Here is a 25,633-nt window from a genome sequence, read left to right as displayed (position 1 = left end):
TGAATATATAATTTCAGGACATCTGTAAGTCACTATGGTGTTTCAGAGGAAGACAACGATGTGAGACAAAGTTTTTACCAGCTGCTGAGGGAACATCTTGTGGTCATGGTAGGGTAGGTAGGCAATATTTGTTATTTTACTCTTTTTTTTAAAGTCATGTTGTGATCTGTTAGGTATTGTTTATAATCACCTGACATATCTTATCAATGGCTTTAAGACTGGTAAATGTTACTTCTGTTTGAGGCACATAAGAAGTAAGTGACAGACACACTGGTCAGAGCAATTCCTCTTGGAATTCATTTTCTGTTGTTTTAAAGTAAATTAATATGAAAGTTGCAAGATCTCTTTAAATACCAAAGGTAAGACAAATTAATAATAAATAATCTAATATAAGGTACTTGTTTTTATATAACTATATAACTTTTCATATAGAATGTGAAGTATACTCCTGTTTCTTTTCAGTGGTGTCGCCAAGGTGCATGTGTAAAGTTTGGACAGCATGGTCCTAGTCCTGTAGATGGTGGGTGGTCTGAGTGGTCAGTATGGTCAGAATGTTCCCGTTCTTGTGGTGGTGGTGTTACCAAGAGAGAGAGACAATGTAACAAACCATTGTAAGTATGTTATTTTTCATATTTAAGTACATCAAGTAAATTTGAGAATCACAAAATTAAATCTCCATGAAATGGGCTACAAAGGGCTAATCACAAAATAAAGAATCTGTGAATATAAGTTAGTTTACAGTATTGTCTTTACGTCTTGTAAAATAAAGGATTTCTAAAGGATAAGCTAGCAGTACATCAATACAATAGTGATCAGCTTCTTAATGGTTATGTTTAATTTGTGTGAGGTTAACAAGATTTAAACAATATCTTAATTTTGACGGTAATAGAAAATGATATAACAAACTACATAAAATGTAATAGATATATACCAAATCCTTATATTTTTATGATTTTGATATTTGTTTCAGACCTCAGTATGGTGGTATGCCCTGTCAGGGAGATGATAAAGTTTACAAAATGTGTAATGTAAAGGTAAGTATTGGTTTGAATGGTTACATAGATCTTATTGTTACTATTTTTATAATTCTTTAACATGTACAACAAGAGTTGACGGCACCCTTCATAATAGGACAGGGTAGAATTTGATCTTAATCCAAAATCCAGAGACAATAACACAAATTCCAGACTGCCTGTAAAAATATTGTGTCTATAAAAAAAAAAAGATGTGGTATGATTACCAATGAGACAACTGTCCACAAGAGACCAAAATGACACATATCATATCTGCTCCCACATCAGGATATAATTCAGTCCAGAATTCCCAAATTACGGATAATTTAACTAGCCATTTATGAATTCCTCCCAATAGCCAAATCCTGACTGTTGGTAAAAAGTCCTTTGACCCCTAACGTAACGGTACCCAAATTGCACCAAGTACCCAAATTGCACCTATTTAGCAAAACTAGCAGCGAAAATCTTACAAGATTTCATAGAGACTAAACAATTTGTATTTTTATGATTTGATACTAAGCACATCTTTCAACATAGGTAAAACTATTTAGATATGCACAAAACGTTCACAGTATTTATCAACAGATGAAGTATTTACTGAAAAAGCAAAATGTACTGAAACGTCGCCATGCGACGTCATCAAAACGTCATCTTTTTAAAATGAGCAAATACAATATGTTACAAGTATCCATTTAAAAAATAATGAAGAGTAAGCATGGACTAATATCCAATTGTTCAAAATATTTAGAGAAATTTAACAAAATCTCTGTTATTAGACTTTTGACGATGTGAATTTAAGCATGGATGCAATTTGGGTACTCCTCATTTCAGAATCATTGATGGTTTGGAGGTCAGTTTAGACCAATTTTTCTATGATTCCATATGGCATAAAAATCAAATTGGTGTACCTTTATAATAAAGAAGGATACGGCTACAAAATAAACACAGAATGGACATTTTTGTCTTTATCATAAAAAAATGTAGATGAAAAAACTGTCAAAATAGGTGCAATTTGGGTACCGTCACGTTAAGAGTACAATTTCTGAGAGTCAACTCAAGAACTTTGTTTTAATGAAACAGCATTTACCTAAAATGTTGATTATTTATCTGCACTATATTTTGAGTGTTTGAATAATATTTGATGGATTATTTTGTATATTATAGGTGTGTCCTGATGGGGATGGGGATTTTTATGATGTACAGTGTACATCTTACAACAAAGAACCTTACAGAGGATGGTACCTCAAATGGAAACCTAATCATAAACTTTATGACTGTAAGTTAAATTATAAACTGATAAAGAATTATTTTTATTTTTTTTAACATTTTTTCAAACCTCTTTCTAGATGAAAATAATATTAAGAAATAATCATAGGTTTTTGTTTGAAATCAGAAAAAAAGTGGGACTGTGAAAGAGTTATTAGGTATTTTTTGTATGGCCTTAGGATTTTTTTCAAGAATTACATCTATTCACATTACATTTTATTAAGGTTACATTTTCTAGTATTTAAAAGTTATTCTGGTGTATTTTCAGTTAATGAGCCATGTATTCTGCATTGCTATGCTGAGACCTACAGTTATGTGTTCAATATCAAACATACTGCTGTTGATGGTATGAAGTGTATGGACAAAAACAACCTTTGTATAAATGGTGTGTGCAAGGTACGCATGAAACATAACCATCTAAAAAGTTTATTTCATCATATCAAAATAAAGATAATGTTAATTAATAGAATGACAACAGAAGTTATCTCAATAACTGAAAAATTAAAAATAGACATTTAAGAAGTAACTTTTTGGTCATGAATGATGAACATATGATCTGCCCATTGGTCAGGTTGTTGTGTATTTGAAACATTCCCCATTTCAATTCTAAATTTTATCCAGCAGATATATTTTTAACTTATGGCAAATATTCAACTTGGATTTGACAACCAGCGCTTGCTTTACTTATCAAATAAGTTGGGTTTTTTTATGTGTAAAGCCTCTGTTTAAAAATGCAATGTTGAACATCATAGATTATTGTGAATTCAGCCATTATTGTAATAATTCAGTCAATGCAAAAAATATGGACTTTATAGCACATGTACATGTAGTAATATTCATTTGTTCTAGGTGGTTTTTCATTGTGTTTATTAACTACATTTTGCAAATGGTTCCTTAAGTTTTAAAAAAAACAAATACACACAATTAATTCAAAAATATGTATTATACAGTAATTGGTGTAAGGGAGATAATAACATTTTTGTTTTAAGCTTCAAATTGCTATTTTTGGTCCCTCCTAATTTATCTTATGATCTTTCTGAAGTGTGTATTGGCAATAACATAATCACCTTTTTAATTATTATTCAGCCAATAGGATGTGACTGGATTGTTGGTTCTAATGCCTCTAATGACATTTGTGGAGTCTGTAGGGGAGATAACTCTACTTGTAGAATATTAAGTGGTGAATATACAGAACAACCTAAATTAAACAGTAAGTAAAGGTTATCATATGTACATGCTACCTTGTTTTAGAAGTAAAATATTAGATGGAATATACATGAAGGCTAATATTAAAAGCAGTTAAATTCAATTATTAATGAATTACATTAATTGATTTCCCAAATTTTAAATCAAAACCGATAATTTCACATGTGAAATAAACATGGTTATTTCACTCTCTGACGTCATACAACAATAGGCGTTGTCAAGACATCGATAGCGGCGGATCAAAACATATTGTGAATGCGTAGAAAAAAGATATAGTTCCTTACATGTTTTACATTAATTTCTTTTAAAAAAAAGCCATTTGCCAATGTAATATAAAGAATAACTAATTAAAAAATTCAAATATCGAAAAATATTCAACTCGTGACTGAACAACACTGATAATTAACTCATGCGCTATGCGCATTCGTGAATTAATGTGTTGTTCGGTCACTTGTTGAATATTTTTCTCTATTTGAATTCTTGGATTAGTTATTCCATAAATCCTTTCTGCAGAATTCAATGATACAGTGTTTAGTCTGTGTCAATAATATAATACAGCTTTGAAATTTTGAAGGAATGGCAAAAAAACAATTTTATAAAAAAATACTTTCCTCCCTTATTAGTATGGTAAGTAGATCAATATATATGTATATTATGAACAAAGAGTTAACTTATTATTTATAAAATGTTATATTTTTAAAAACTGTAGCAATAAGCGCCAACAAACCAAACACAATTATTTTATTTTTTAAAAAGTTCAGATAAAAACTTGACTTTAAGGATGTACTTAGGTGAGGTTTTGGAATTTGTGTCAAATTTTCGGACTCCTTGGTGTTTTTCCATACAATATAATGTAAAATATTTTGTCCCATAACACCCATATATTTTTTCATATAAGACTTTATAGCTCATGATAGGTAATTAATCAAAATTTTAGAAGATTCTTGATTTTCTTTCTTTTATTTTTAGACCCAAATAATACCAATGCAAATATAAGGTAAAAGTCTGATTCAGCCTTTTCCCGCCATATTTTAAATCTCAAATATCTCGAAAAGGAGGTCCATGACCTATCAATATTTTTAGCTTATCTTTATCCTTAATTGATGCTCTACCAGCTTATAGTATCAATTTTAATTTCTTAATTTCTTAATTTTTACCTAATCTCACCGAAGTACATCCTTAAAGAGAATATGCTGTTTGATTATTATTGGTTTGTCTATTTGTTATATCAAATATGCTTGATTTTGTTTCGGTAGAATATTGATTGATTGATTGTTGGTTGCTTAACTTCCAGTGTTTAGGTATAATAATGTTTATTTCTCTCAATTTAATATTTTTCAGCATATTTCCCGATAGCTGTATTACCAAAGACAGCTAGATCTATAAAAATTAAAGAAAATGCCTTATCATCAAACTATCTGTCGATACGTGATATATTTGGTAAATATTTACTGAATGGTGAACATCGTGTTGCTTGGCCTGGTGAATATAAGATAGGAGGAGCTAAGTTTTACTACAGTCGACCATACAATAAACCAGAGACACTGACATGTGATGGACCACTAACAGAAGACTTAGTTTTAGAGGTAAAACATTTGACAGGAATTGCAAAGATCTTTGACTCCTGAATATTTGTGTAATAGTGTTGTAAGAAGCTGATGCTGTGTAGTGTAGTGTATTGAATCATCTGTATAGAAGGTACCAATTCAAAGAAACAGCATAGGCATCAAATTTGGACTTTTAAAATGTTTTATGCAGTTGGCTATTTAATTTTTTCTACATTAAGTGTATACTCATCTCCTTGTTTTTTTTATAGACCAAATGAATTATTAACATAAAACAGAACACTTTTTTAACTTAATCTCATTTTATGGAAAACAGTTTCAGCATGAGAATTTAAATGTTTTCATATTTTCAAAATAAATATCTTGGATTCTGCAGTAATTCAAAGCTATATAGGTAAAAAAGAAAAAAACACAATTCATGATATCAGCATCAAGTTTCATTACATTGTATGATCAATTTACAATGTGTATATTTAATTTTTTAGATTCTAGTACAAGACAAAAATCCTGGAATTAGTTATGAATATGCATTACCTATAGATCAACATGAGAAGTTAACCACAAGAAGATCTGATATGTATTCTTGGAGTATATCTGTAACAGCATGCTCAGAGCCATGTGCAGGAGGTAGGAAGCTTTTTTGGTTCTTGAATAAGTCTTCATAAAAATTGGAATCTCTACCTTAAGTACCAGTAAGAGAAGTGGCTCACATATATGAAAATTCTTAAAAAAAAACATTCTCATTTTTTCATTGGTTGTTATTGTAGTTAATTGTCATGTGTGATTGTTGTTTTTTTTTATTGTAAGTACTACAAAATTGTGTTTACCATAGTAATTGAAAATCTTTTAGGCCATTTATGTCTTGTTTGGTTTTGTTAAATTTTGAGCTTAATTTTTCCCTTTCTCCTTTATATTGTAAGAACAAAACTGTCAAACAATACATCTATATTTTTAACTATTTGCAATGTATATGTTGTGTACAAGTTGTAATGTTGTACAGATTTTTTGTACAAGTAATCAGTGTTTTATGACCTGCTGAACACAAATGGATAATGCAAGCAAACAGTCTTTTGTTTCGCATATTTCTGTCATTTTCACAACTTCATGATACAGACTTAAACTGAGCATTGATACAAAACCATTATAAGACCACACAAAGATTTTGTATGAATATGAATATGGTATAAGGAAAAAAATAAAATTATAATTTAAACCATATCCTCATTTCCAGTTTGAAGACAAGGAGAATAGCATTAAATGTTAGTTTGAAGAATATGTGTTTAAATTTAAAACAATACACTGGTTCATATTATAAGATAAACCTGTATCACCTGTTGCAAGAAGGTAGGTGTCAAAAAACTTATAACTTGTACAAAAATCCTGACCCTGTACAAATTATAATTTGTACAAACTTACATCTTGTACACAACATATATAAATCTAAGATATAAAGCATAATTTTTATGGCTGTTTACTTACCTAATGCATTTAACAATATATATTTATAGGTAGTAAAACAGTGTCAGCTTTTTGTCGTAGAAACCATTATGAAGAAGTAGATCCAGCGTACTGTGATTCTAAATCCAAACCAGGGACTGGAATCTTCTCATGTAACCAGAATCCTTGTCCTCCTAGGTCAGTATCCAATGATACAGGGACCCAGTAAAATAAGGTCATACTATTTAAGACAATATTACTCCTTTGTCCAGTTTTATCGATGTGATAAAGTGTATTGAATATTTGTTGGTTTAACTTCTGGGGCAATTTTAGCATAATGGTCTAAATTCTGACCATATCAGGTAAAAGAGAAATATTTTGCCTATTGGTCTTGTAAAACAGGATTTATTAAAGGCTGTATTCTAACATTCTTCTCCTTTATTGGTTAGATAATTTTCTCATTAGCAATTAAACCACTTTTGCAATTAAAAGTTAAAAAATAAATTGAGAATGGAAATGAGGAATATTTCAAAGAGCTTACTTCAATTCAAGTCTTGATAGCTGGTAGCTTAATAAAGGACTTATATGGTATATTCAGTTTTATCATTGTCTTAAAAAAATTACATGAAAAAAAAGAATGTTCAGGAGCTCTGTTATCTGCTCTATGGTTGGGTTGTTGTCTCTTTGACACATTCCCCATTTCCATTTTCAATTTTATATCAGTATAGTACAAGAAAGATACCTAAATGTAAAGTTTTAGATATCATCATATTTTTCTATTAAATTTACTAGTAAAACAAAACAAAAACTCCCAAAAATGTAACTTGAAGCATTATATATACAAAGACAAAAAAGGTGTGGTATGATTGCTAATGAGACAACTCTCCACCAGAGATCAAATGACTTAGAAGTTTAACAACTATAGGTTGCAATTCAGCCTTCAACAATGTCTGCTTATAACTGTTAGGTTATGCATTCTCATATGGAATATTTCCATGTTTCAGAATCTAATGCATTTTGGGTCATATCTTTAAAAGCGTTCACCAAAACCTTGTGATTTGTTTGAAACATTCTAAACAAATGAAATTCAAGCAACGAAGTAACGTTTTTTTCATTTTGGTGTACGAACAATGATATTACCCATAATTCTTTATGTTCCGATGAAGCAAATGACCCAAGAATTGCATATTAGTATAAATACGTTTATGTGTACATTTTCAGATGGGTGCCAGAAGGATGGAGAGAGTGTACCAAGAAATGTGGAGGAGGTAAACAGAAGAGAAAGATCATGTGTCGACAGAAACATTCAATGTCAATAGATAAAGCTGTCAAGAGAAAATTCTGTAGAAATCTACCTAAACCAATTAAAAAGAGGCCTTGTAACAGTCATGCATGTCCTCCTAGATGGTTTAAAGGCAAATGGTCAAAGGTAACAGAACATTTTTATCTTTTCATTGAACTTTTATACCAATATACTTGCCTTTCATCTGCAAAAGTCTCATCACTGATGCTTAAGTAAAAAAATGTCAAATAAAGTATGAAGTTGAAGAGCTTTGAGGACTTATTATTAAAAATATTAGTTCAATAGGAGAGTATGATTCAAGTGTTTTTTACTACACAGAGATTACTGTATATCATGACATTGCACCCTTTTTGTTTCAGTGTTCTGTGAGTTGTGGAGAGGGTTTTTGGTCAAGGAAGGTGGTCTGTAAAAGTAAACGGGTCAAAGGGGTTAGAGGTAACAACATAATAGCAGACGACAGTTGTCGTGGCAACAAACCTAACATTACAGAATCCTGTAAGAAAGAAGAATGTCCACCAGAGGATCATTTTGAATGGCATCTGTCACCATGGGGACCAGTAAGTATGGTGTCCAGTTCATGACCATTTTCAAATTCAGAATATAGTCAACTAATGCCCTTTCATTCATTTATTAAATTTCATTTACATTCAGGTTGCTTTTTCTGATATACAGACTTTGAAATTTCAGCTTTTTGCAGCAATTTCAAATCTGTTTGTGCTTTTTGCTTTGACAAAATTATCTAGTTCAAAAAGGTCTTCAAAGTATAGATCCCATAATGGTAGTTTATTAGTCAGTCTTTCAATTTGTTGTATAACTATTGAGGGATAAAAATAACTGCTGTTTTAAGATCCCCTATATTACTCTTGCGAAGGACCAATGGAAAAATATTAAAACATAGGTTGAATTTAAACTTTCAACATTAGATCCATTGCCTTTATGATATTTTATTGACCAAAGGTCTTTTATAGTTGGAGAGTAAAGCTTGAAAGAAGGAGACTCAATTTTAGACAAGATTCTAATTAAGAGATTCTGAAATCAATATTTAACAGAATTTCAATGGGTTATTTTTTGGCATACAGCAAAAATTAGAAACACATACACACATCCTAATTTGATTATGCTCAGAATTTCATCTTAGCCATTGCCTAGGATAGTCTACTATAGGCTTTTTTATGCATTGCTTATGGCATACTTCATTTGCAGTTATATTAGATTGTACAGTGCTTGCTTCACTAATTTTCCTTTTTTGAATCATGCCATTATGCCTTTTAACAGTGTTCTCAAACCTGTGGAGACGGTTCAAGATCACGGTACCTGAGGTGTAACCAGATCATTGGTGATAAAGTTCAGGAGTTGTCCAGTAACAGGATGTGCTTTGGCTTAGACAAGCCTGATGTTGCCATGGTAGAATCATGCCACCTTATGCCATGTCCTGCAGCTTATGTCTGGTTGCCACAGTGGCATTCAATGCCATGGTCACAGGTCTGCTTTTTGTATTGACAAGTTGTTTTTAATGTAGTTTTGCATTACATATATTAGGTGAAAATTCCAGTCTTTTATGATCTTTTCAACATTATGTCATGTTTTTATGTATAAAGTGTAACCAATACTGTAAACCAACTTATTTTTATGACTTTGACGAGTAAAAAAAGGGGACTATTAAATTGTCATGAATATGTAAAATTTTTACTTTTATACATCATGCAAGTATGAAAATTGCAAAATAAAGTATCCATGACAATAAGGTGGTTTGCAGGTTCCAATTTTATAAGGAAAATAAATCTTTGGAATATTGACCATAAAAGTGCTAATTTTTTTCAACTTTAAGCCCTGCTTTTCCATCATGTCAACTTTCCATTCAGAAAAGCTCATACTGCTTATTATGTGCTAGTTATGTTTTAGCTTGCTTTTTAACCCAGTTGGGGTTGTAGTATATTTGTATAGTATAAACTTGTTTTTGACATATTACATACCAGCTGTATGTTAGAAATTTAAAATTATTCAGTATTAAAGTATAAAAACTATCAATAAAGTTTTGAGAATATTGTATATTGTTGCTGGGCTTCCAAAATGTTGTAAATTACAAATATTTCAAGAAAAAAAAGGAGTAGGTCTGGTAAGGACTCAATTTGGCCTCAAATTTCAGTTTCATCTGACGAAAGATTTTGACCACTTTGTAAACACTTAAGTGTCTATTTCACTTGATTCAATTAGTTTTTGTGAAAATATTTAACTAAAAGAGGGACGAAAGATACCAAAGGGACAGTCAAACTCGTAAATCTAAAACAAACTGACAACGCCATGGCTAAAAATGAAAAAGACAAACAGAAAAACAATAGTACACATGACACAACATAGAAAACTAAAGAATAAACAACACAAACCCCACCAAAAACTAGGGGTGATCTCAGGTGCTCCGGAAGGGTAAGCAGATCCTGCTCCACATGCAGCACCCGTCGTGTTGCTTATGTGATTACAAATCCGGTAAAAAGTCTAATTCGGTAGGTCAAATTCATGAAAGGGAAGGGGATTGTAGTTACGACATAAGGAACATATCCGATATCATTTGTGAAACGGTTATTCCATAACGGTCAACCAACTCGTGATGGCGTCGGTAAAATTTACGAAGGGATGATTTCAACTTCACCATTTGGAACTCTTGGTTTAATAGCTTCCTTGTGAGCAGTAACCCTCTATCAAGAAAATCATGATAGGAAATGCAAGCACGGGAATATTGTATCAATTGGGAGATATATACCCCGTATGCAGGTGCTGCTGGAATGTTGCTACTTAGAAATGGAAAGTTCACAATTGGAAAGCTGAAATCATCTCTTTTGTCGTAAAGTTTTGTCTTCAACCGACCCTCATTGTCAATTTCTAGATGTAAGTCAAGATATGAAGCCGACTTAACTGTATCTGTAGTATCCTTTATCTCCAATTTAGTCATTAAAAACGATCCAACTCAAGCTCAATTATGAAAAATCTCTCAAATATGCCAAAAAACGTCACTTTTGAGGTGGTTTTTGTCAAAAATGAAAGTGGCCGCATCCGTGTTCATCCACAACCTTTATATATGTTATGTAATATCATAAAATACAACTTACATTTCAATATTAAGGATGAACACAAATGCGGCCACTTTCGTTTTACACGGAAACAGTCTAAAATTTAACTAAAAATGATAGAATTTTGAAGATTTCAGTAATTTAGCATGACTTAATGGTGCTACAATCCAATATATGTGCATTGTATTGTCAAAAACAGCCCATATTTATGTAGCAGAAGCATTCAACTGTCCAATAAATAACTAAAAGTTTACATTTTAACAATTTTGTAAAATTGTTATATTTTGGGGCCAAAAAAGGGGTCTTACCGGACCTACTCCTTTTGACAAAATCAATGCTTCCAAAATGTCGTATGTGAACTTGAACATTTTTGTATATAGCAGTGAAATAAAAACTTTGACATTTCTGGATTATCCAAGAACTAAAATTATTTTAACAGAAATAAAGAAATGTGTAATTATATTATTCACAAACCCATGATACAACAATTTTCTAGTTTTCATACAACATTTTGGAAGTAAACTTTACAAACAACTGACATTGGCAATTTTGTAATATGACTTATTTCAAACGTCTTGATTGGTCAAACTGTATGCTATTTTGTAATACCAAAGATTTCCTCCCGCCCAGACCATTGGTATCAAAACGTATTTTTAGCAAAAAAGTCATATACTAGTACAACATTTTAGAAGCCCAGCAACGAATTATGTCTAATTTCAAACGTTTTGATTGGTCTAACTGTATGCTATTTTGTAATAACAAAGATTTCCTCTCGCTCAGACCATTGGTGTCAAAAAGTATTTTTAGCCAAAAAAGTCATAGATGACATTTTGGAAGCCCAGTGATGAATTATGACATATCCCTATATTTGTACATTTCATTAATATTTTTAAAACCCCAGAAGATTATTGTTCATGAAATATCTCTCGTTCAGTTTGCTCAAATCCAGGACCAGAACAAATTAACAATAAATACAATACTAAGGTTCTTTAAATTAATTTTATTATATTTGATTGTTGTTTTATTATTTCTAGTGTTCTGTTACTTGTGGAGAAGGAGAACAGAGACGTCAAGTTCGTTGTTTGAACATAAGAAATGAAGATGCTTCAGGATGTGAAATAGATAAACGACCTTCAGCCTCTCAAACCTGTAAATTACAACTATGTAAACAGAAAGAAGTTTATCGTAGTATGTACATTAAAGATTTAATACTCACAAATCTATACTGCAGAAAGTTTTGTTTTCTTTTGGAAGGGGGTGGGAAAAGTTGGTTTCTGTTCTCTAACTTTATTTTGCCTCAAACAAATGTCATGAAACTTATACACAATGCTTGTCAACACAAAACACAGATCATGTCTGAATTTAGGTAGTTTCATTTTTACATTTCTAGAGTTATGGCTCCTAACAGATGAAAAAGTTGCTGCATATTTCATTTTTATGCCCCACCTACGATAGTAGAGGGGCATTATGTTTTCTGGTCTGTGCCTCCGTTCGTTCGTCCGTCCGTCTGTGCGTCCGTTCGTCCCGCTTCAGGTTAAAGTTTTTGGTCGAGGTAGTTTTTGATGAAGTTGAAGTCCAATCAATTTGAAACTTAGTACACATGTTCCCCATGATATGATCTTTCTAATTTTATAACCAAATCATAGTTTTGACCCCAATTACATGGTCCACTGAACATAGAAAATGATAGTGCGAAGTTCAGGTTAAAGTTTTTGGTCAAGGTAGTTTTTGATGAAGTTAAAGTTACATCAACTTGAAACTTAGTACACATGTTCCCTATGACATGATTTTTCTAATTTTAATTCCAAATTAAAGTTCTGACCCCAATTTTCACGGTCCACTGAACACAGAAAATGATAGTGCGAGTGGGGCATCCGTGTACTATGGACACATTCTTGTTATCCTCTTACTTTAGTTCGCCTCAGCCAAATGTTAGAAAAGTATACATAATAAAATTGAGAATGGAAATGGGGAATGTATCAAAGAGACAACATTACCTGACCATAGAAAAAACAACAGCAGAAGGTCACCAACAGGTCTTCAATGTAACGATAAATTCCCACACCCGGAGGCGTCCTTCAGCTGGCCTATAAACAAATATATACTAGTTCAGTGATAATAAACGCCATACTAATTTCTAAATTGTACACAAGAACTAAAATTAAAATAATACAAGCTGCTTACAATGCTTATTACCACAAAATTCAGATCAAGTTTAAACTTTGATTGCATCACTTTGACTGTTCTAGAGTTATGCTCCTTTACAAATGGAAAGAATGACAAAATTTTCATTTCCTTTCTCAATCTTATGTTTGCCTCAACTAAATGTTATGAAACTTCCAATGTTTATTACCACAAAACTCAGATCAAGTGCAATTAGGGTAGCATCACTTAAACCATTCTTCAGTTATGTCTCTTTATAACATTATGTGCAAGGTCTGGTATCATCTGCATCTCATGAACACATTCCTTATTTAATTATAAAAAAAAGAAGATGTGGTATGATTGCCAATGAGACAACTATCCACAAAAGACCAAAATGACACAAACATGAACAACTGTAGGTAACCGTACAGCCTTCAACAATGAGCAAAGCCCATACCCCATGGTCGGCTATCAAAGGCCCCGATAAGACAATGTAGAACAATTCAAACGAGAAAACTCACAGCCTTATTTATGTAAAAAAATGAACATTTCAACCAGATGGCACTTTGGTATCTATACAGGTTATTTGAATCTCTGAAAATATGAAATATACATGTAAGTTAGTTTTTCTCGCTGTATTTTCAGGTCCAGTTTGTGAAGATAAATATCCTTGGTGTCATCTAGTACGAGAACATAATGTATGTCGTCATCATTTCTATGGAAGTAATTGTTGTAAAACTTGTCATGGAATAGCGGTCAAATATCGTACATAATGATTGTCAACATCATCTCTATGGCAGTAGCTGTTGTAAGACTTGTCCAGTTAAATTCATAATTAGTGTTGACATCAGGTATGAGAACCCACAATGTGTGTGTAATCTCTATGGGAGGAACTGTGTTAAAAACTTTTCCTGGAAAACTTGTCCAGTTAAAAACATAACAAGTGTTGGCATGGGGTACGAGAACACACAATCTGTGTCAACATAACGTGTATTGGAGTAACTGTGTTGAAACTTGTCATGAAATTTCTGTCGTGTTCCGTACATAATTTGTCGAATAATTCCTATAGAAGTTACTGTTGTACAAATTTTCATTGAATAACTGTCAGGTATAATGCGTATTGTGCTGCAACATCATTTCAGGGGGAGTAACTGTGGTAAAAAAAACTTATCATGGAATAATATCATCTTCAAGTATCATATACTAAGTACATCAGCATAATTTCTGTCACACTAATTCTAGTAAAGCATCATTTGTCCAATAATATTTACATTGTGGCCTATGATCTCATGATAATTTAGTAATCTTAATGTCACGCATTAACCTCATTTTGTAGTAAATGTGATTGTACATATTGGTGAAGATTGTATTTTATTACGATGAAAAAAATAGTAAATATTATTTCATTTGTCATAATTTACTAGTATTCCTTAACTAAATGTATTTAACTTTCAAGTTTTTGTTTTTATAAGTATGCAAGTTTGAATTTCAATTTAAGATGTATCAGTACAATGATCAGTATGAAACATTCATTCATGTTTAATTGTCTCTCAAATATGTAAATTTATTTTGTACTTTCTCTCAATATTTTAAGTGCATTGTGATTTATTGTACAGAACTGTATACAAAATATGTGTTATATATACTTTGCTTAGGTCACTTTAATTGAAACTTTTCATTCATTCATGGTGAATTATTAAACAAGGCCACATTTGAATATGCAAATGATTTTAGGTACCCCTGCTTCTTTTCATTTAAGAAGCACTTTTAATCTGGTTTGTTTTTTAATTTATTTTTTTTAAGGATATACTGAAATGTGAATTTTCACTTTAGGTCAATTGGGCTATTTGTTTAGGTCCCTTTGAGTGATAAACTATATACATGTCTAGGTCCCTTTTGGTAATAGACTATATACATGTCTAGGTCCCTTTTGTTAATAGCCCTTTACATGTTTAGGTCTTATACATCCTTGGTGCTCAAATGTTTTGGTTTAAGATATCCTGATGAAGATCAATCTAGAAAAGTTGCTTTGGATACAAGCAATTGTAAAAGTGTTATTTTCATGTTAGTGCTACATATTTGAATAAGCTTTTTATAAAAATATTCATGTGTTTCATTCAGTTTTCTGCAAACCATAAATTGTTGTCATATTGTATGCTTTATGATGTCATCAAATGATTACTGGGTATTTGTACTATGAAGAATTTATTGTTACAAACATTACATCTAAGATGAAAAATGGACCAAATATTAGGATGGTGGTATTTACAATGATTGAAAAAAAATATATACTTAAGGTGGTACTCAACACTTTCACTAAAATTAATTTGGCTCATTTAATTTTCATAAAATTTTGTCAAAGTATTTACTTTGACACTTTAACAAAAATATAAAAATTTTGAACCAACAGTTTTGTCAGAAAAAATACACTGGTTATATAGGAATTTGACAAACACCAATTTTGATCATTGAGAAGCTTAATATTCCTTTTACAACACAACGTAATTACAACGTTTAGCTGACTTTACAGAGTTATCTCCCTGTAGTGTTAAGTACCACCTTAAAGTGATAATTTAGGACAAAATTAATGCTTTCGTTAGTTTTTTAACAACCGTTTTAATTTTTAAACTTCAGGTCATTCCATATTCAAATTTTCACACATGGACTGAAATATTTTTTATTTTTATTTATATGCGGATAGTTTTCATAAGAAAGCCATGTTATTGTACATTTTCAAGAATACGGATATTAAAATGCATTTAGTGAAATTCAGAAGAGAGATAAGAAAGTAGGCCCAGCTTTAAAAGTGAAGAAAATAAGTAACATACTTAGGACCAATTTACAAATGATTATCTAAAAAAAAAGATTTTAGAAAGCTTTTCCTGCAGTAATATGCTAAATTGCATGTTGTATATGAAAGTGGTATGTTTGTTGTAAATATTTTCGTTATTATTAGAGCTGTGATAATTTTGAAATGACTTTTAAGTAAAATGATTTTACATTTTTGTTATATTTATTACCAATAAGAGTTCTGTTTTTGTAAAAACAAATATTGCTTGTATATGTGATTGTTTTGGAAGCAATTAGTAATCAAGGTAAAATTACACGATTTTTTGAGCTACATGTAATGTCTTTGTTGAACCCATCTGTAACATTCTATACTTATTTCAAGTATAGCCAAATATGTGATAGACATATAAATATAAACTGCTATACTTAGGGGTGTCATGAGAAAATAACCATGTTAGAAATCTGTCATGTTGAACATACACATTTAAGCAAAAAAGATAAATATTCCATCACTTTAAGTAAGGTTGACAGTCCTTTTGTGTCCATTTTGTCTTATTTCATTTGTTTTCAGTTTATTCGTGACTGTATTTTTGTGGATTGAAGAAAAATTGTATTGATTCTTTGATATTCGATTTTGTTTTTGATAAACTCTGCATTCAGGCTTTAGAAAATGTGTACTTTGATAAATATTTAGATTAAGCTATACCCATGAAATCAATGAAAATCAATATCCCACAATATTTATGAATCCAGAGTATTTTGAAATCAAAAAGGTAATGTTTGTTGATGGCCAGTTTACAAGAACTTATAGTTTACATTTATATAACATTTGTCATGTGATTGTAATTTACCTCATTCTGTACCGATTGTAAATAAAAATATAATAGATGTTTTCACTTTGCCAACAAATTTTTATTTATGGTGTCATTCTAATCCATGAACAAATTGTTCATTTTTGGTAAGCTGTCATAAAATGAGCTAAAAAAAAATTACTTTGCATTTAGTTCCTTTTCAAATATTGATTCAAGTAGAAGAATATCTGAAAAACTGACATAAAAAGTCATTTAGATAATTTTTTAGGAAAACGAAAAAGAAGCAGAATTATAAATCCATATCTTATTTGTAGCTTTCCTGGCCCAAAAGGGCCAGGTGAGCTTTTCTCATCACTTGGCGTCCATCTTGGTAACCAAACTTGGCCTAGATCATCCTTAGGATATCTGGATTAAAAAATGTATCTGATGACCCCACCCTTCAATCAAGATGCCTGCCATGTCTAAAAATAAAACATGGGGGTAAAACACAATCTTTGGCTTATAGTTCTGAAACTAAATCATTCAGAGCAAACTTGACTTGAATGGAAATATTCACCAGGTCTATATCTATTTTCTATTTTGAGACACATCTTACAATCTGTTGTTCGGTTGCTGCCCCTTATGGTAATTGTAAGGAAATTTGTCAGTTTTTGGTTATTATTTTGAATACTTTTATAGGTAGAGATAAACCGTATAAAGCAATAATGTTCATCAATGTAAGATCTACAAATACGTTTACCTTTAAAGGAGTTATTGCCCTTTATAGTCAATTTTTCGTAAATTTTTGTAATCTTTCCAAAAATCTTCTCCTCTGAAACTACTGAGACAAGTTTAAGCAAACTTGGCCATAAATAATCATCATTAGGGTATCTAGTTTAAAAATGTGTTCAATGACCCTGCCTTCCAAACCAACATCTCCAACATAGGTAAAAAAAAAAGAACATAGGGGTAAAATGCAGTTTTTGGTTCATACCTCTGAAACTACAGGTGAGCATCACAGTTAGGTCAATTTTAGCTATGCTGACATGATGACTCTGCTGATTTGAAATTTAACATTTTCTAATCTTCGGCGAAAATAGATTGCAAAAACTAAATTCATATAATTGAAAACAAAATGTAAACAATAACAGACCATAGAACAATCTGCGTTTGAACCATATGCGCTTACATGGTAACTCGAAATTTATTTTGTCAATCGCAGTCATCTGTAGCAGGACAGTTGTGTTCAAGTTTTTAATATATTCCTGCGGTAGAAATTCCTTAGTATTTCGAAAATTCTAAGTTTTGTAAACAGTTAATTTATAATTATGACTATATCAATGATAAGTCATGTCAACACTGAGGTGCTGACTACTAGGCTGGTGATACTCTCGAAGAATAAAAACTCCACCAGCTGTGGCATCAACTCACTGATTGTAAATTAACTCATCAAAATCATAATAAAGGACACAATATTGGGATTAGTTAGTTAAAATTATTGCAGTATTACTTGATAAAAACTTTATTAAAAGCGGCATCTTTCCTAATGTGTCTAAGTTGAAAAGTTGAATCGAAATAAAAACGTTTGGTATTTGCTAAAAAATGTCATCATAATTTTCCTTTTTTTTTTATAAACAGTCTCGCACATTGATGAGTAGTTTCAGAAGTGTTTAAAGTTGTGATAATAAGAAATATTCTTATGCAGGTATTTGTCCTTTCCAACATCATAAAAAAGATCAGTTAAGAGATTAGTTGTTTATCACGGGTGAACCAAGGACAAATATTTGAATATAAGATACAACTCTTCACAAGAAACCAAAATGACTTGCATGCTTAATTTACTGAGAAAAACTGGTTTGTCAAACGGACACAACGACTGAAAATTCAGTATAGTTCCGACACGGCAAATACAATCATGTTATTCGTTTTAAACAAGTAGAAGGTAAAGGTAGAAAACGCGGACAGTCTCACTTTAACATTATTTTAGGTATGTACCATCTATTGTTCTGTGTTTAGATCTCTTGGTTTTTCCGAAATTAGAAATTTATAAAAATAAATTATCAATCAATGATCGTCTCTTTGTTTATACCAGGTTATGTCTTTTGTAGCTCGCATACGGTCATTCATTTGCAAGCAATCTTGTTTTAATTCTGGGTTAGTCTAAAGAATTTAAACTAGTAGTAGAGTAAAGTGTGGAGTAGAGTTAGTTTTAATTTGCCCTTACATCAAATTGCATTGAGTGTGTAGATAAAGAAAATATGTTTCCATTCTCAATTTTCTTATTGGTTAGCTTGCTTGCTAGCTAAACCAAGAAGACCTTGTTATGTTTGGTATACTACCCTCCTTTAACGTATACTAGTCCGACAGATAACCAATCTATCTGCATGTAAGATACGACTACTTCCCAAGGAAGGAAGTTTTCCTAGCCTATTAACGAAGTGACGATTCAGTCAGCCAGTAAACTTACCAAACAGGTTACCTTTACCTACGCATTGCATTTGGTTTATGTTTTGATAAAAGAGGGGCGAAAGAGGAGACAAACTCATAAATCGAAAATAAACGCAATTGCTCAAAAGAAAAAAAACCAGACAAATAATAGTACACAATAAACAACACATAGAAAACTACAGACTGAGCAAAACGAACCCCACTATGAACTTGGGTCGATCTCATGTGCTACGGAAAGGTAAGTAGATCCTGTTCAAACTTGTGTATGCATTTTATATAAATGTTTAGGGAAATTGTATTATCATTGATGATACTTTTTCATTTATTCTTTCTATTGTTCCTAGTCCAAGGAGTCAGATCCTGACAGTGCAATAATAACGTCTGAGATGGAAGTTGATCCACTAGTTTAATCTCATCCCATTCATCGTTTTTCCTTAGACATGCGGTCAACGGAGGGATTGGATAGCGCAATTACTAAAAATATATTTAGTAATCAAGGAGAGATGAACTTAAACTTACAGTGAACAGGAAACAGTAAAAAGTTTTAACTTTTTTTAATCTTTACCCCACCCGACCTCTTTAACTGTAATTAATTCTTAAAGGTGGTTGCATCTAAAGAAAGTCTGACTGGTCTGCAAGCTATATCCCTTTCTTGTTTTATAAACTACTTTTTAAAAATGAATCTCATTTAAATCGGCTCAAAATAATCACTTTAAAGTGATACATATTTTCAAATTCGTAATTTGTTATAACTTTCATTGAAAACAACATAATCCCAATCCGATTTCAATTATTGAAATATTCTAAAATACATTTATGTTTAGAAAGTATGACTTTAAAACACTGAATTAAGATTTACATTTATTCACACAAGATAATATAATGTTCCTAGTTTAAGAAATATACAGTATTTTTCATATAAGAAGTTTGTATCAACTACAACATGTCGTAATTGCAAGATCAGTGGTGGATTTGGCAGGGAGCGAAGAAAGCGCCCACCCTTTGATTGAAGAATATATCATTTTAGCTCACATGGTATAAAGGGCCTAGTGACCTTTTCTTTCACTTCGCGACCTTCGTCCGTCGTCGTCTTTTAACTTTTACAAAAATCTTTCTTTGAAACCACTGGGCCAAATTTTACCAAACTTAGCACAATCATCAATGGGGTATTTAGTTTTAAAAATGTGACCGATGACCCGGCTAACTAACCAAGGTGCCCCCTCCACCCTGGCTAATAATATAACACAAGGGTAAAAAGTAGATTTTGGTTTATATCTCTGAAACTAAAGTAAAGCGAATCTGACGAGGCAACATTGTTCATCAGGTTAAGATATATATGTCCTGAAATTTTCGGCCAAAATCGACAATTCGTTGTTGGTTGCTGCCCCTGAATTGGTTGTTTTAATGAAATTTTGCGGATTTGGTTATTATCTTGAATATTATTAAAGATAGAGATAAACCGTTCAGCAAAGTAAGATCTACAAATAGGTCAGCAATACCAAACTGGTTAATTGACCCATTAAGGAGTTATTGTCCTTTATAGTAAACTTTTTAAAAGTTTTTTGTAAATTTTTGTAATCTTGCAAAATATTTTCCTCTGAAACTACTGAGACAAATGTAACCAAACTTGGTCAAAATTGTTATTAGGGTACCTAGTTTTAAAAGGACAATATGTTCGATGAACATATCAGCCAATTGCAACCAACATGGCCGACAAAGCTAAAAATAGTACATAGGGACAAAATGCAGATTTTTTGCTCATAAATTATATCTCTGAAACTGAAGCATTCAGAGCAAATTCGACATAGTTAAAAATGTTCATCAGGGTAAAGTGTATTTGTCCATACATTTTCAGACGAATCTGACAAATCTGCTGCCCATGAATTTGTAATTAAAGGAAAATTTGTTGTTTTGGTTATTATTTTTGCAAATTATTAAAGATAGAACTAACTGTTAACAGCAATAATGTTCAGCACAGTAAGATCTACAAATAAGTCTACATGACCAAAATGGTCAATTGATCCCAGAAGGTAATTTTTGTAATTTTTTACAAACGTCTTTCCTGAAACAATTGAGACAAATTTAAAAAAAAAAAACTTGGTCACAAATAAGCATAAGGGTATTTAGTTTTATAAAAAGTGTCCGGCAACCTTGCCTGCCAACCAACATGGCTGACATGGCTAAAAGTAGAACGTAGCAGCAAAATGCAGTTTTTGACTTTTTTCTTTGAAAATGGGGCAAAGTATAACGGTTGCATTATTTCATGCATCATTTGTAAATAAAAATATCATGTGAGCGATTCAGGCTCCTTTAAGCTTCTTGTTCAGGATACAGTCGTCATTTTTAGCTCACCATGACAGAGAGCCTTGTGAACTGTTCTCATCACTTGGCATCCGTCATTAATTTTTAGAAATATCTTCTCCTCTGAAATTATTTGGACATAATTAACCAAACTTGACCACAATCATCAGGGCCTTAAATACCGACCGGCATGAAGAGGATAGGTGAGGTGAGGTGAGGTGAGGTGAACCAAACTTGACCACAATCATCATTGGGGTGTCTAGTGTGAAAAATGTGTCCGATGAACCACCCCGCTAAGCAAGATGGCATCCATGGCTCAAAATAGGACGTAGGGATACAATTAAGTTTTTTGCTTATATCTCTCAAACCAAAGCATTTAGAACAAATCTGAAACGGAGGGAAAATGGTTTATTATGATCTATCTGCCCTGAAATTTACAGACAAATAGACATCCCGTGGTTGGGTTCCTGTGACAACAGATGTGAGAGCTTGCTATTAGCAACATGACGGTTGCAATTCTCTTGTTTGAACTGGTTGAAGTACCGAATCACATGCGTTTAGTCACCATTTGTAAGTGCTGTTTACAATGCTAAACATTAAGTTTTTCGTGTAGTGTTTTGCTAAATGTTATTTATATTTTCTTCGTTTTTAACTGTTATTTATCTTTTCATCGTTTTTGTTTTGTTTGCCATTATTTGTGTGATAGGTTTGTCTTCGAATAATAGTATGCTGATTTGATTGTCAACTTGATGTCTTTGCTTCCTCTTTGAAAGAAAGAGGAGCAGGAAATCATACAGGAAGCCAAATGCTAGTCAACAATGACAATGATTAACTTACTATAGGCATGCTTTCAAATCATATTATAATAGATATATAACTAATTAAAACAAGCTGTAAAAAATAAAGGAACGTCAAAAATCCAGTAGTCATCAACTTTACAACACTTAAAAAAAGAAAACAAGCAGGGAACATATCTGGATGTAAATATATGGTCTTCAACAATAACATATCAAATTCATAGACTTTAAAAATTAAATATTATACTCTTACTAGTCATATTTTAAGATTTGTATCGTCCTTTTTGTATGTAAACTAGTCTTTTTTCACACATTTCTTGCTTTAAAATTGGCTCAACACCCTATTCATCTGAAGTAAAACCAGACATACAGAAAAAAGAAAAACAACAACGAACAACGCATGGTCCTAGACAGCAGACTTGGTAGAGGCACACATGTAGTGGTGATAAGACCAGTTTTACATACGTAAATCCGGGAGCAAATTGATTCCCTGTTCCTTTTTAAATTCTTTTTTGCCTCACCAATATTAAAGCAATGGATAGAAATTTATTTATGAGCACAATATAATATTGTTACAATGGAGACTAATTGCCGAAATACATGGTTGGGTGCCAGCTATGCCGACAACTTTTTAACATGTGCAAACAGGTAGTTTTTTTTCCTTTCAGAATCGTGATAAAATGAAGCAAAAAAGTCAATCCAACCACAATGAAACGAACAGTTATTCGTTTCTGATAAATTATTTGGAAATAATAAAAAAAAAAATACCAAAAAATAGATTTTCACGTCTTTCGACCATAATCATATTTTTCTTACATGACTGAGTACATATAAAATCCCTTTCGAATAGGCCTTGGGTTGGAATAGGGTTGGCGCCTTCAAACCAAACACGTTTAACCCCGTCACATTCTAAACATATAAGTATGTGTCCCAAGTCAACAGCCTGTAACTGAGTGGTTGTCGCTTTTTTTATGTTTCTTATATTTGTTTTTCGTTTATTGTTTTGCATAGTTAGTCTTGTGTTGTGTTGTACCGTTACGTACATCACTGACCCAGGTTGCGGGAGGATTTAAGCAGTCATCAACGTTTAATCCTGACACATTGTATATGTAACTGCCGTAAGTTAAGAGCCTGTAGTTCAGTGGTTGTCGTTGGTTCATGTCTGTAATAATTTTTTTTTTAAAACGATGCCTTTGTTTTTCAAAAGATATTATATTTTCATGTTAGGGGCTTTTAAAGCCAACTGTACGGTTTGAGCTTATCCGCTTTTTCGCATTGTTGAAGGCCGTATGGTTGCCTAGTCATTTTATTGAAAAATTTGGTTGATACTTAGTAGTTGTCTCATTGTCAACCATACCAAATCTGCTTATTTTTATATATATATAACATATAAGTAAGTTTTATTTGTTCTAGAACTCATTATCTAATTTTAATCATGCTTCATTGTCTTTACAAAACAAGAAATGTATGATATATCTCCTAGATAATTAGCATTTAGTGACGATATACCGAACAAAAAAAACGGCTACGAAACAGGGCTCATAATGAATTAACAGGCAGTTAGTGGATGTTTCTTATTTCTCAAAAAGGAGAATTTTTAATAATCAAAACTTGATATAAAAATATTTTATTCCAATAATGAAGCAATAGCATTTAGAGGCAGATCAAGCCATTTTATAAATAAAAGAGCTTCCAACCATATATCCCAATTCAAATGCAGTGATCGTTCAAATAGGGGGTTCCAACCACAAAACTTTTGTCCTTGATCCGCCACTGAGGATTGAATACAAATTACATAGAATATTAAATCCTTTCCTTACAAATGCTACACATATATGATGACAGAAATCATGTAAATAATATATATGATAATACTTGGTTACAATTGCAGGTATCCTAGCTATCAGAGTAATAGTAATAAAATACATGAAAATAAACTCGTTGATAATATTTAAGTCTGTTTTGAAAACTTACATCAATTTTTTTTAAAGATGTTAAAAGAAGTTAAAAGAAGAATTGATACTATAAGTCAGAAGATCAGTATTTAGTTAAGAAACAAAATAAGCTGACATATATCTATAGGTTATGGAGTTGCTTTTATATAAATAGGAAATATAAAATTGTTATGACAATTAGAATTATAACGAACGGCTCCATTATTTTTTTTACATTGATGCATGAAGTAATGTAACCATTATACTTTTGCTTTAATTTCAGAGATTTAAACCAAAAAAATGCATTTATCCCTGATATTCTATTTTTAGCCATGTCGACCTTTGTTGGTTGGACACCAGGTTTAATCCATCATTTTCTACATTTGAAAAAAACGCCTGTAGCAAGTCAGGAATATGACAGTTCTATTCGTTTTTTATGTGTTTTGTCATATGATTTTGCCATGTGATTAGGGATTTTCTAATTAGATTTTCGTCTGAGTTCAGTGTTTTTGTGAATTCACTTTGTCAGGCTGGGTCATCAGACACATTTTGAAAATCGATACATAAATGATGATTGTGGCCAAGTTTGGTTAAATGTGTCTCAGTACAAGAATTTTACAAGATTACAAAAGTTGTGGCATATTGACAGTAAAGGATCAATCGACAATTTTGATCTTTTTGACTTATTTGTAGATCTTACTTTGCGGAATATGATTGCTGCTGACAGTTTATATTTTATCTATAATAATATTCAAGATAATAACCAAACAAATCATTAAAATTAACAATGCAGGGACAGCAATCCATTAACAAGTTGTTTGATTCGTCTGAATTAAGCCAATATAGATCAAAACCTGGTGAATATTTTACTCTTTGTCTTTGCTCTTATGGCTTTAGTTTCACAGATATTAGCTCAATATTGAGTTTTACCTCTTTGTTCTATTTTTAGCCATGTTTTTCATGTTGGCTGACAGGCGGTGTCATAAGATGCATTTGTAAACTAGATACTTCAATGATGATTGTGGCAATGTTTGGTCAATTTTCGCTTTGTAGTTTCAAAGAAAACGATTTTTGTAAACGATAACAAAAAATTACAATATTTTAACAAAATATTACTTTAAAGGTAAATAACTCATTACGGGATCAATTGACAGTTTTGGTTATTTGGCTTATTTGTAGATTTTCCTTTTCTTAACATTATAGCTGTTTATAGTTTATTTCTAACTATTATAATATTCAGCATAATAAACAAAAACTGCAAATTTTCCTCAAAATGTTTAACAATTCACGGACAGTACCCAAACAACTGATTATCTGATTCGTCTGACAATTATAGGGTGGATAGATCTCACACTAATAAACATTATAACCGCTCGTCAGATTTGCTCTAAATTCTATAGTTTTTGAGATATGAGCCAAAAACTGCACTTTAGTTCCTTTTTCTGCTGTATTGGCCATGTTGTTTGGCAGGCGGGGTCTTCAAACACAATTCAAAAACTAGATACCCCAATAATGATTTAGGTCAAGTTTGGTTTAACTTGTAAAAGCCGTTTCAGAGGAGAAGACTTTTGT

General features: G+C 31.7%; 1 protein-coding gene across 3 annotated transcripts in view; it reads left to right on the top strand.

The window, feature by feature from the left end:
- Nucleotides 1-16,682, top strand: part of LOC139523158 (A disintegrin and metalloproteinase with thrombospondin motifs 18-like) — an 87,759-nt gene extending 71,077 nt beyond the window's left edge. For 2 of the 3 annotated variants that reach the window (XM_071316963.1, XM_071316962.1), the window contains 14 exons: nt 18-113; nt 463-611; nt 971-1,034; nt 2,178-2,289; nt 2,548-2,675; nt 3,366-3,489; nt 4,827-5,071; nt 5,536-5,677; nt 6,559-6,685; nt 7,709-7,916; nt 8,150-8,347; nt 9,066-9,272; nt 11,890-12,043; nt 13,646-13,815. In XM_071316963.1, the coding sequence (XP_071173064.1) occupies nt 18-113; nt 463-611; nt 971-1,034; nt 2,178-2,289; nt 2,548-2,675; nt 3,366-3,489; nt 4,827-5,071; nt 5,536-5,677; nt 6,559-6,685; nt 7,709-7,916; nt 8,150-8,347; nt 9,066-9,272; nt 11,890-12,043; nt 13,646-13,773 (2,082 nt within the window). In that variant the 3' untranslated portion in view covers nt 13,774-13,815. Of the gene's footprint in view, nt 1-17; nt 114-462; nt 612-970; nt 1,035-2,177; nt 2,290-2,547; nt 2,676-3,365; nt 3,490-4,826; nt 5,072-5,535; nt 5,678-6,558; nt 6,686-7,708; nt 7,917-8,149; nt 8,348-9,065; nt 9,273-11,889; nt 12,044-13,645; nt 15,192-15,566 lie in introns of those variants that run through there. The other variant, XR_011664567.1, reaches the window with a different exon arrangement.
- The last annotated feature ends 8,951 nt before the right edge of the window (nt 16,683-25,633 follow it).

This window comes from Mytilus edulis, chromosome 5, assembly GCF_963676685.1.
Source record: "Mytilus edulis chromosome 5, xbMytEdul2.2, whole genome shotgun sequence".
NCBI classification, from domain to species: domain Eukaryota; kingdom Metazoa; phylum Mollusca; class Bivalvia; order Mytilida; family Mytilidae; genus Mytilus; species Mytilus edulis.
The sequence above is the reverse complement of the archived record's forward strand: the minus strand, read 5'-3'. Positions and strand labels throughout refer to the sequence as shown.